This window comes from Pinus tabuliformis, chromosome 2_1 (assembly GCF_031772625.1).
Source record: "Pinus tabuliformis cultivar Carrire ecotype Pingquan chromosome 2_1, CPIR1, whole genome shotgun sequence".
Lineage (NCBI taxonomy): Eukaryota > Viridiplantae > Streptophyta > Pinopsida > Pinales > Pinaceae > Pinus > Pinus tabuliformis.
The window spans coordinates 709,415,558-709,427,844 of record NC_142299.1 but is presented as its reverse complement, the minus strand read 5'-3'; the positions used below and the strand labels follow the sequence as shown (position 1 = coordinate 709,427,844).

Genomic DNA, 12,287 nt, shown 5'->3' with positions numbered 1-12,287 from the left:
TGGGTTTGGAACCACCCAGATCTCCTCCATTGTGAAACATCCTCATCAATGGCATGGAAGAGAGTGAAATGATCAAGTAAAACCTTCCAATAGTGGATATGCATCTCTACAAGGTGAGACATCCTTTTCTAATAAGTAAATGCGCAACAAGGCTCCCAAAGTGGGGTGTCCTCAACAACAAGCATAGATATGAGTACAAGCAATCACCTCAAGGTGGGCATCTTCTCAAAATAGGGCCTCTAGCCATGCTCATACACACTCATCAAAGTAATAAACCATATGTAAAAGATAGGGGGAGTATGCCAAGCACTCTATCCCATGATGAAGTAAATCAAATGAAGATGCCAATACCATGTCCACTTAGTCCCAAAGTGCTAAGGTGTTCCACCAAGGGTGTAATGTTCCGAAATAGGAAAAACAATGATATGCAAGGAAATAACAAATTTACACCACAGAAAATTTTAAAACAATTTAGTAAACACCCAGAACAATAAGAAATATGGAAGCAGTTGAGCCATTTTATTATAACTAGTGTAAGAGTACAAATTTATAGAAGGAATACATCTGGGCTTGCTTTTTTTGGCAAGTGGAGCAATGCCCAGGTGAAGCAATGATAACCCATAAACTATCTAACTGCTGCTCTGCGATACCCCAACAAATATGCATTCCCTGTTGCAAATATATGGCTGGAAACCCCACCTCCGGTGCTCAGAAAATTCTGTAAATTTATTTCTGAGGTCCTTGTCAAAAACCCAAAAAACCCAGAAATGGTTTGGCCTGGTTTTCACCTTCCAAAATCGACCCCCCAAAAAGGCACCATGTAGTCCCTAGCAATTCTACACTGTCTACTGCAAAGATACGGCTGAAAACTCCACCTTCGGTGCTCAGAAAATTTTGCAAATTTATATTTGGGGTCCTTGTCAAAAACTCAGAAAAACCCTAAAATGGTTTGGCCTAGTTTTGACCTTCCGAAATTGACCCCCAAAAGGCTCTACGCCCTCCAAATCTGCTGAAGCACACTGCCTGCCAATACACCAGCAAAATCCTCCCAAGGCACTCCTGAAATGTAGCAATCAACTCCACCAATACTTCCCTTATTTTTCCTCGCAAGCAATAGCCCCAATAGCTGAAACTCTATCTCCCACATATGCCTAGTTTTGCTCTTCTGCGCTGGGCACAGAGTCTGCAAAATCATTCTTGAATATTGCTGCCACTTCTAGCCCTCAAAATCACTGAATAGCCAACAAATCTATTGAGCCTTCTTCTTCTAGCCCTCCAGAAGAATGCTGCAATGGCCACACTAGATCCACTACTGCATCCTCTAGAAATACGCACTGCTGGGGAAAACTGAATACAATGCTAGAAATCTCTCTACAAATCTCCTTTGGATGATAATGGATGAACCTCTCTAGGGTGGCACTCGAATTCCCCTAAAGAAAGGGTGAGTTCTCTGCTTGGAAAACTCTTGCTAAATAGAAAGTGACTAGGCTAAACATCTCAAGCAACAGAATCAAATTCGATAAGCCAAGAATGCCAAATGAAGTGTGTTGCCTTCCTTTTATAATTTTCGTGGAGCCTTTCCGCCTTTTCTTCCCCCTCATGCATTTTGAATCATTGGCTTAGGGAGTGCGTATTTATTATGTGGGTGGTCCCCACATATCATTAAGAAAACAAAATAATATAAAATTAACGTACCTCTAACTCCAAAGTCTTCTATAAAAAATCAAATGGGCCTCATCTTCACCAAAATTGGCCCCCAAAATGTAGAAATAAATCTTGTTACAAAATAATTTAGAAAGGGACATTACAGTCCTCCCCGTCAAATATTGCTTGTCCTCAAGCAATGCCTCAACAAGTGCCCTCTCTCACTGTTGATCACCACTGTAAACACCATAATACCAGGGTCCCAAATGTACCATTGAGTCATCCCCAATCTCAGAACTGTCTCGACATGAAGGAATCCCTCGATACTAGGATCCCAAGCCATCCTAATCAATGTGAAGCACACCTTGCTCCACTCGCTATCGAACTAGATACTACATACTAACAATAAGAAGAGTACCATGATAATGTAGGACTCTGCCCAACTCCCCATGAAATTTCCCTACTGAGTAGTCCATCTCATGCACTAGAAGAGTACACTCTTGAAGATGCAATCCAATCTTGGTAGAATTGAACCCTCATCTACCCGGGCCTCCCCTGATCTCCTGTCAATCACCCTACCACACCAGTGAAGTTCCCCACACCATCAGCGAATCACTAAAACCAAATGGAAGATCTGGATGACCCTCCCTTGTAGAAACCAACTCACCTCTACAGGTAGTTGAACTGCTCAACCTTGTTATGCCATAATCCCCTACCCGTCGTAGAAGGAACCTATCCTGTTGACGTCGTGACACTCTGGTCATCACTAACTGTCTAGCATGCTCGTACCAAAGCCTCCTCTCCCATAAGACTCGGCCATAATCTATGCGAGTATCGAGGCTAGGCCAATCTTGCCAAAGCAACTAAATAATGCAAGTGCCTATCACTCCATGGCTAGCCCCAATCTTGAGCAACAATCTGCCTCGTCATGGTGAGGGCTTCAGTGATCTCCCATGTGTCCGCCTGTGAATGAATCAGTCTGCTTGTTATCCCGACCATACTCACTGACAAGTGGAGTATCCCACCAATCCACTGGATCCCTAGATCCCATAATCATGCTGGAGGTCCACAACCCCCAATCCTCTCTGCCTGCTGCTGTGATATGTTTCTAGTTGTTGGGACCCCTCTGTGCTCCGTCTCTGCCTCCTGTAGGTATCTAATAGGTAGGCATTGAGCATCAAGAACCTATGTCACGGATATCCAACTGCTTTGTGCCTGCCAAATCACATAGTGATATCTGATATCCCAGCTCCTGATAATCTACCCGGGTACTACCGAAAGCCTAGGCATCATCTTGCCAACAATGACTACCTTCCTTCGCACCTCATGCTCACCTAACGCCTTGAGTTGTTCAGCTAAAAAAGCACGATGCAACTCCCTCTCGGTCACCTCCCCAAGTGTGAGCCTAGGGGTGGAACATATGCTACTTAGACAATCAACATGCCATCCCTAAGCCTATAACCGTCAACTTGTGCACTACCAAGTGTCTCAACTAGAGAGTCTCTTCTCAGCCCATGACACGTGGTGTCTCATCCAACTACCTAGGGTGAGCCTCCCATGCCCTGCTGCCTGAATGGAGAGTGTCAAAGGGCAACAACCAAACCCTTTGCGACTGTAAGCAACACTGGAGGATGATGGGTGGGTATGTCCTAAAGATTATGATCAAGAGTCTGTTGGAATGTTCAAGAGTAATCCTACGGACGACCCTCTCTCCGCCTCGGATCTGCTGCTAACCCCCTCGAGGCCCTGCCTCCACTGGACATGGTGTCCCTAGATGCTCAACAATGTCCTCATCGATCCTAGGTGAGTTGCGTCCAATGGTACACCTATTGTCCTTGTCCATAAGTCTCCCTGGAGGCAATGCTCCAAGAGCATGTTGTGCCACATCATGTGTCACTGCATACCACTAAGTACAACCGCACTCCTCGACATGCCACTGTATGCCACAACTTGTCCCTCTAGACCACTAGATACCCACGACTACGGCTATACTATCCTGTGTCCTTCTTATGTAACTGCGCTTGTCACTCCCCACACGTCCTCAATGCGATGTGAGTCACTCCTCCTAACCCACAGTGTAATCTGACATGTTGTGCTATACCACTATGCATCTCCATGCTCCTTTGCAGGCCACTGCTTCTTGCTGCATAGCCCTACACACCACTAGGCGCTATGGCCTAGAATTGGGTTTGTATGCATCAATCCACAACCCTCTATATAACACTGGATGCTACGACCTGACTCTGTGCAGTCTTGTGTACCACTGTCTACTATCATACCACCCTAAAACGTATGGAATCCCGCATATGCCAAAGTGTCCCCCATTTTGCTAGTGACCCCACCATGACATGCGTCATGTCCCTCGTCCATCCTAGTAGACCCAAGCACCTTAACTCCACTCCTGCTAGAGGGGATATCTCTGTTGTGTTGATCCCCTGTGACCCCTGAGTCCTAAACCTCAATGGGAGAACATTGTCTCCATATAATATCTAGTCTGGTGGCCTACCCATGCCACCTCCTCCATCTAGCTCCTGCCAGAGAATGCTAATCATCTTGTGACCCCATGCACAACCAACATGCCAATACAATCCATGGATCCTGCGTACAAACTGTCTGTCTGCTAATGCTGACTGGAATTCCCTTAGGGAATGTATGTGCTCAGTCACTGGGTCAACAACCTCATCAATGCCACAACCATCCCGCATGTCTAATATCAGATAGGGAGCTCCACCTGGATTCCAGTGCCAACCTGGGCCTCCGGTGCCCTCGGTGACTAATAGCTCCCATTGAACCTTACTCTAGACTATGACCGTCTCCATGAGTCTAGTCCACTCCACTTGGTACCAACTCAGAATCGCTCACCATACAACCCCAAGAGAAGGATCGAATGCACGAACTCTCGCACATAGAACAACCCTGACATGCAGATGTTGCACCTTGTGCAACTCCGATCGTCTCATCCTGCTATCCAGGTCAACACATGAGATCTGACTAGGTAGCTCTGTCTCCCTCTCTCCAAAGGGCAAAGGTGACCCAATAGTGTTGCTAACTTGGTCATCCCCTCTAGTATGTCTAAACAACTTTGCCTTCCTCAACCCAATGCATAAAGGTGGGCTAACAACACTGTAGATCCCATCAGTGTGCCTCTTAAGCAAACTGTGTTGAAATCCCAATGTGTGGTCTCTATGTTGCCCCTCATCAATGGTTAGTCCAAAGGATGGTTGCACATCATCATCCATCATGGACTCTACACGAGCCTCTGATTGCTCCTCCATAGACAACCCAACATGTAAGACATGCCCACCAGTCAGTTGTAGGTGACTGTCGTCCGACAACTCTGTCATAGATCTGGATGCCTCTGTACCTATTAGCTCCTCATCAATAGTGGGGATGTTTCCCGACACCTCATCTCCCTGTAGTGCGCTACTATCATCTGAGAACTCGATCACAACCCGGGATACCTCAACAACGGATGACATCTCATTAACGAGTGTATGCTCAACTGTCTCCTTGCCAACCATGGCCCCTTGAACTACTCTCTCATCTTCTTCCTTTATCCTCTCCATCATCCCAACATAATTCCACTAAATCCCCATTGGTTTGTGCATGCCTCTTAGTTCACAGAACTCCCAAGAGGTATGCCTTAATGTCATGACCCAATGATTGGTATGCCCTCTAATTTTCTTCCAATAACTCCACATCAATTGTAATCATGTCTTGCCATCTTGATGCATTACCCATAATTTTGGGCATAGTGGATTTGTTGTATGATTGAGAATGGTCTTGATTCCCAATTGTGGAATGAATCGACTTCCCCCCCACATCAATCATCATTTCTTGCATCCTAATCACCTCATTCAAAGTTACGGCCATGTTGTTTGATTCTAATCTTTCTTTGGATCCCATGATTTCTTAGATTTTTATTCTGGTCTTGTCATAGAACGAAGGGTTTCCCACAGGTTGAGCCAAGATTATGGCTTTGATACCACTATAATGTTCCAAAATAGGAAAAATAGTGACATGCAAGCAAATAGCAAATTTACACCATAGAAAATTTTAAAACAATTTAGTAAACACCCAGAACAATAAAAAATATGGGAGCAACTGAGCCATTTTATTATAATTGGTGCAAGAGTACAAATATATGGAAGGAATACACGTGGGCTTGTCTCTTTTTGGCAAGCGAATCAATGCCTAGGTGAAGCAATGATAACCCAGAAATTGCCCATTTGCTGCTTTACGCTGCCCCAACAAATATGCCCTATCCGCTACAAAGATATGGCTGAAAACCCCACCTCCAGTGCTTAGAAAATTTTGCAAATTTATTTTTGAGGCCCTTGTCAAAAACCTAGAAAACCCAGAAATGGTTTGGCCTGGTTTTGACCTTCCAAAATCGACTCCCAAAAAGGCACTACGTAGTGCCCAACAATTTTGCATTGTCTGCTGCAAAGATATAGCTGAAAACCCCACCCCCGGTGCTCATGAAATTTCAAAATTATTCAAATTTATATCTGGGGTCCTTGTCAAAAACTCATAAATGGTTTGGCCTAGTTTTGACCTTCCAAAATCGACCCCCAAAAGGCCCTGCACCCTCCAAATTTGCTGAAGCACACTGCCTGCCAATACACTAGCAAAATCCTCCCTAGACATTCCTGAAATGTAGCAATCAACTCCACCAATACTTCCCATATTTCTCTCGGTAAGAAATAACCCTAATGGCTGAAACTCTATCTCCCAAGTAGGCCCAGTTTCGCTCTTCTGCACTAGCCATAGAGTTTGCAAAATCATTCCTGAATATTGCTGCCACTTCCAGCCCTCAAACTCACCCAATAGGCAACAAATCTATTGAGCCTTCTTCTCCTAATTTCTCCCAGCAATAGCCCTCCGGAAGAATGTTGCAATGGCCACACTAGATCCACTACTGCGTCCTCCAGAAATACGCACTGCTGGGGTGAACTGAATACAAATGCTGGAAATATCTTTACAAATATCCTCCGCATGATAATGGATGAACCTCTCTAGGCTGGTACTCGAAGTCCCCCAAAGAAAGGGTGAGTTCTCTGCTTGGAAAACTCTTCCTAAACAACAAGTGACCCGGCTAAACAACGCGAGCAACAAAATCAAATTCGATATGTCAAGAATGCCAAATGAAGTGTGTTGCCTTCCTTTTATAACTTTCGTGGAACCTTTCTTCTTGCCTTTACTTCCCTCTCATGCATTTTGAATCATTGGCTTAGGGAGTGCATATTTCTTTTGTGGGTGGTCCCCACATATCATTAACAAAACAAAATAATATAAAATGAACTTGCCTCTAACTTCTAAGTCTTCTCTCAAAAATCATATAAAATGAACTTGCCTCTAACTTCTAAGTCTTCTCTCAAAAATCAAATGGGCCCTGTCTTTACCAAAATTGGCCCCCAAAATGTAGAAATAAATCATGTTCCAAAATAATTTAGGAAGGGACATTACGAAGGGATCCATTACGAAGAGATAGCATTGCACTTGGTCATGTGATGTGTTAGTCTCCATATTTTGCTAGATGATTGGACATGAGGATATGTGTATCCTCATGTCCGATCATCTAGCAAAATATGGAGACTAACACATCACATGACCAAGTGCAATGCTATCTCTTTTTGATAAGCAAGTACACCAAGAAAAACAATATCAAAACATCCATCATCATATCATCTTATTGACTAACAATTGAGGCATGAAAATGATCAATGGGCTCACAACCCTAGGTCATCCTAAGCTTCAACATCAACTTGTAAACTTACATTTGTGATAAAAATTTCCAGTGAAAATTTTCACAAGTGTGGGCCTCATGCAAAATGAGGGGTATCACACTGCTTTAAGTCCCAACTAAATCCAGGGGTTTAGAGATAAAGTAATGAAGATTCTATGAAAATGTATTAAAAAATTCAACAAATTATGGTTTTTCTAGGACTTATAATCAGATTAAATATCTGTGTAATCACCGTCCAAAATGTTCCAAATTTTTAACTAAATATTCTCATGTGAGTCCTCTTCCAAACATATTTTGAATCACTTGATTTGGATAATTCCAATTAAAATCTAGACATAATTTGAGCTGATGTATTGTTTACCACACTTCTCTATGGCTGGACAAGCAGCTGAACACACATGAGAATATTCAGTCAAAACATTGTAGTTTCTATCTTAATTCTCTTTAACTTTCAACCTGTGACACTCTAAAATGTCTTCTTTCTACTCACGCTTTATTTGAATATACTAAACTGGAGTCGTATATTATTTATAGAGACCTAATATTATTGACCATTCTTAAAGGTCAGACTTGTATGGATTGTAGCTCCTAGATTCTCACACCAAATATTGTGAAATTTTATCCTTGGGTAGCCTCAAGTATATTCTAATTTCTATCCACTGCATCAGATCTCACAGAATTCTGATCAGTCAGATAAAATTTATGTATACTTACAATTTTTAATCATTCTTAAATATTAGATTAAAACCTACCTTGTATTGATAAAACTGATGGAGGAGTTGCACCCTCTGAAATAGGAGAATATCTCCCAACAATCCCAACAGGACCGCTATCAAAGAATTATATACATATGTTAGTTTGAATCGCTATATATACTCTTGTTTGTCACTAATTCTCCATTGACGGCTCGGTTCACTAGTAAGGTCGATGGAATATTATATCATAACCATGATTCCATTTACCCTGGTTTTCCTTGTCCTAATGTCATAGAAGAAACATGATGAGATGGGTGCAAATATTAGGTCACTTTACCAAATAGATACCCTTTAGACCTAACACTGAATCTGAAGAAAGTCTATGTCATACTTTCAAAATATTTTTTTTTTGCTCTGTTTCCTCTTGTGAGATAAACTCCCGGTCTCTGTACCATTTACTGATATAAGCAATCCGTGATATTGGCCACACAAATATAAACGTTATACTCAGATATTGTAAGTTGATTTTAAATGACGCACATACAGAGTCTTTAGTTTTCTAGTTTGATCCACATATAATGAGGTGGTCATCAAGCAAAATATAGTTTGATCCACATGATCGATTGTTATGGCTAACAACTGATATTGTTACATTTGTAATATATTGATATTATTAATCTTTCAACCGGACATACTTACACACTGTGGTCTTGTAAAGGAGTGAAGTGAGCTAACTCGTTATGTTTCTTGATTACAAGACAAATACGATATTATTCTCTGATTTGTCTGCCTAATCATTTGATCTGGTTTGAGGAAACTATGTAAAATCAATAGACTTCAGCTCACATTTTTGACTTGGAATGGGCAATGGTTGGAGAAGACATGAAGATACAGGTTGATGCTTCTTTTGTGGTTATGGTTTTGAATTATTAACAGATTGCTGAGTTTCCTTTACTCCTTCCATTTCAGTTGTTGAATGATTAGATCTTAAGCCTTGTCAAACTGGTGTGCTTAGCTGGGGGAAGTATAAGGCGTTCCCGCATTTCCTTCTAGTAAAATGCTGGCGTCAAAACCGAGAAAACTACTTGATTTCATTCATAAATGAATATATATTTGATTGATGCAGAAAACTGTTAATTGTCTCGGAAGTGCATATTAAGTGGTATACTCAACTTGCACATGAGATGTATTTGATTGATGCAGAAAACTGTTCTTTATCTGGGAAGTTCATCTAGAAGTGGTATACGCAATCTGCACATCAGTCCTAACCTTTTAGGCCCTAGAGAAAATTAAACTCATTCTAGGCAAGGTGTTGGCAACTATATGCTGCTTGCCTTTATGCAAACTACGGAATTGAAAACATGAAGCATGTTCAGATCTCAATGTGCATTCGTTTTAATAGGAGCAAGTTTGTCACTTTAATGGTCACTTGAATATCATTCTTCATTTACGTATTTCTTCCTTGGTTGCACTTTTCTAATTTCTAAGTTTATATGCTTAACTATTGCTTGTTGACAAGTTTATCTCTGTATCTTTTATCTTTTACAGATGGGAGAACTGAAAAAATTAGTTGAAGAAGGGAAAATAAAATACATTGGACTTTCCGAGGCTTCTTCATCAACGATTCGAAGAGCTCATGCTGTTCATCCTATAACAGCAGTTCAAATAGAGTGGTCCTTGTGGAGTAGGGATATAGAGGAAGAGATTATTCCAACTTGCAGGTACAGGATGCTTTGGAGTTCATACTTTCCATGTGGCCATTCACCTAATTTTAGAAGATGCAAACTGAAAATTTAACATTTCATTGCAGGGAGCTTGGCATTGGAATTGTGCCATATAGCCCTCTAGGGCGGGGTTTCCTGTCTGCTGGAGCAAAGTTAATTGAGAATTTAGAAGATGGTGATTTCAGAAAGGTATTTTTGATCTATTATTCTTACTTTGTACATTTTAGCTTTATGAATAGTTTTAGTTTTTTGATAGATGTTTGTTTTCATCTACACATAAGCTCTCTATGTTTCTACTCTTTTCCATGTTGTACGAAATAGAGATATTGTTTGAAAATACATCATATATCTCTCAGCCTTTCCATTTTTTCAATTTTTTTTCTCTTCTATTCCGGAGAGCTAGTTGTGGATCAAGTTGAACACATATCTCTAATTTTGTTTTCTATTTGTAACATTCCTTTTGTTTTGTTCTGTTGCAGTTTATGCCAAGGTTTAGTAAAGAGAATCTTGAAAAGAATAAGGCTGTATTTGAGAGGATATGTGAAATAGCTTCAAAGAAGGGGTGCTCCCCCTCCCAACTAGCACTTGCTTGGGTTCAACATCAGGGAAATGATGTTGCACCCATACCAGGGACAACCAAAGTGAAGAACTTAGAAGAAAACATAGGTGCTCTTTCCGTTGAGCTCACACCCTTGGAGATGAAAGAAGTAGAAGATTTGGTGTCCTCAGCTGGTGTCTTTGGAGATCGATCCGGTGATATGGTCTTAACATGGATGAACTCAGAAACACCTCCCCTGTCTTCATGGAAAACTGCAGTATAATGTTTCCTAACACGTGCTTATGAAATCTGTGAAATCTTTCATGTATGGAGGCATAGCTCTTGTAAGGGATATACTTTTTTTCCCTCTTCTCAACAATAAAGATGCTATGACTTCATATCTTAAACATAAATTTATTAGTTTCTAATTATCCTATTTGTTTGAACCTGATGTTTTTATCATAATTTAAGTAAATTTTGAATGTACATTTACTGATTTTGATCATGATTTAAGTAATTTTAGTGATATAAATTCAAAAAATTAAAAAATTAAAATACTTCATTACATTTCACTTTTCCATTTTAATCAATTATAAACAATATCGAGATGCCATGTCTTTGTATATTAGACAAGGACTTAACTTGGTGCTGTGAGCATAGCATTTCTTTGTATATGTTAGGTGTTGGATTTATGTTTTGATTGGAAATTTCTGGAGCATGTACAAAGGCCGTTGGCTGAAGTAATGTGAAGTTAATTAGTTGCAGCTTGGTTTGGGATAGCTACCATTAACTAACTTAACTAACTCAAGAGTATATCGATAACTTACGATTCAGTAAAAAGCCAAAAACTTTTGGAGCCACACCCACTTTTTGAGGGTCTCACTCATAGGGCCTCATATTCTTTTAGCCTTTTCATAAGGGTCCGAGTTTCATTCAGGATTTAAACTCTCTCAGGATTTGAACTCAGTGGAGAGAGTGCACGATCTACCTCCCACCACTTCAACCATGGTTACTCAACACAAGGGTTTGTTAATCAATATGACAAATACCAAAGTGGTTACTCAACACAAGGGTTTGTTAAGCAATATAACAAATATCAAATGTTTGACAGACCACTAGAATAAGGAAATTCTCTTACAATCAATTATCCCTCTACTATAGTTTGAAGTGTAGGCCATTGAATTTGTGGAGTTGTTCCCAATGCGAGCTAAAAGCATTGTAACCAAATATATGAATACAACCATTGAGCTTTTCATAAGGTGGGAAAACTATATAAATACAACCTCTGAGTTTTTGATAAGGTGAGCCAAATAGAATGTATAACAGATTTTACTGCAAAAACCATTTTTAAACTTATATAAAATTGGTGTAAATCTATTTTAATTTTGGATTTTCCACATATTGAAAAATATCATATATATATTTAAATTTTATATATTGATAAATATCAAATGGGTTGAGAGGTATTTTAATGTGTTTAATCTTTCTTTTTATTTTATAAATTCATAGCTAATATAGATTTATGCTATTTCTGGTGGAAAACTCGTAAACCCGATAAACATCATTAAAATTTCTCCATTGAAGAATAACAAGTTAATAATGTTCAATGATAAAGAATGTGAATAATAACAACGTGTTATGATGAAGACATTCAATAACATAAAGTACATAGTAATTGATCTCAATATGTCTTCTTCAATGTTTTCCCATCCCGTCATATCCATCCTATGGAAATTGAGGTTGAAATCAAAGAACATCAAATCTTTAACTCAAGATATTGCATTAAGTTGAAACCTTGTTTTTTACTTACATATCACCTACATGCATATAAAGCTTGCAAAGTGTTCCAAAGCTTATATCCCTTTGTTAAAATTAAAAAAAGTAGGGTGAAGTCCCATAGTGAAAATATTATATATGGTTGATATCTCTATATGGCA

At 39.9% G+C, this 12,287-nt stretch overlaps 1 protein-coding gene across 1 annotated transcript in view; it reads left to right on the top strand.

Moving 5' to 3' along the window:
* LOC149202560 (putative aldo-keto reductase 4) overlaps window positions 1-10,836 on the top strand; it is a 30,527-nt gene extending 19,691 nt beyond the window's left edge. The window contains exons 3-5 of the mRNA XM_089403186.1: window positions 9,637-9,809; window positions 9,899-10,001; window positions 10,292-10,836. Coding sequence (XP_089259312.1) covers window positions 9,637-9,809; window positions 9,899-10,001; window positions 10,292-10,633 — 618 coding nt within the window. The 3' untranslated portion in view covers window positions 10,634-10,836. The remainder of the gene's footprint in view (window positions 1-9,636; window positions 9,810-9,898; window positions 10,002-10,291) is intronic.
* Window positions 10,837-12,287: the final 1,451 nt, after the last annotated feature.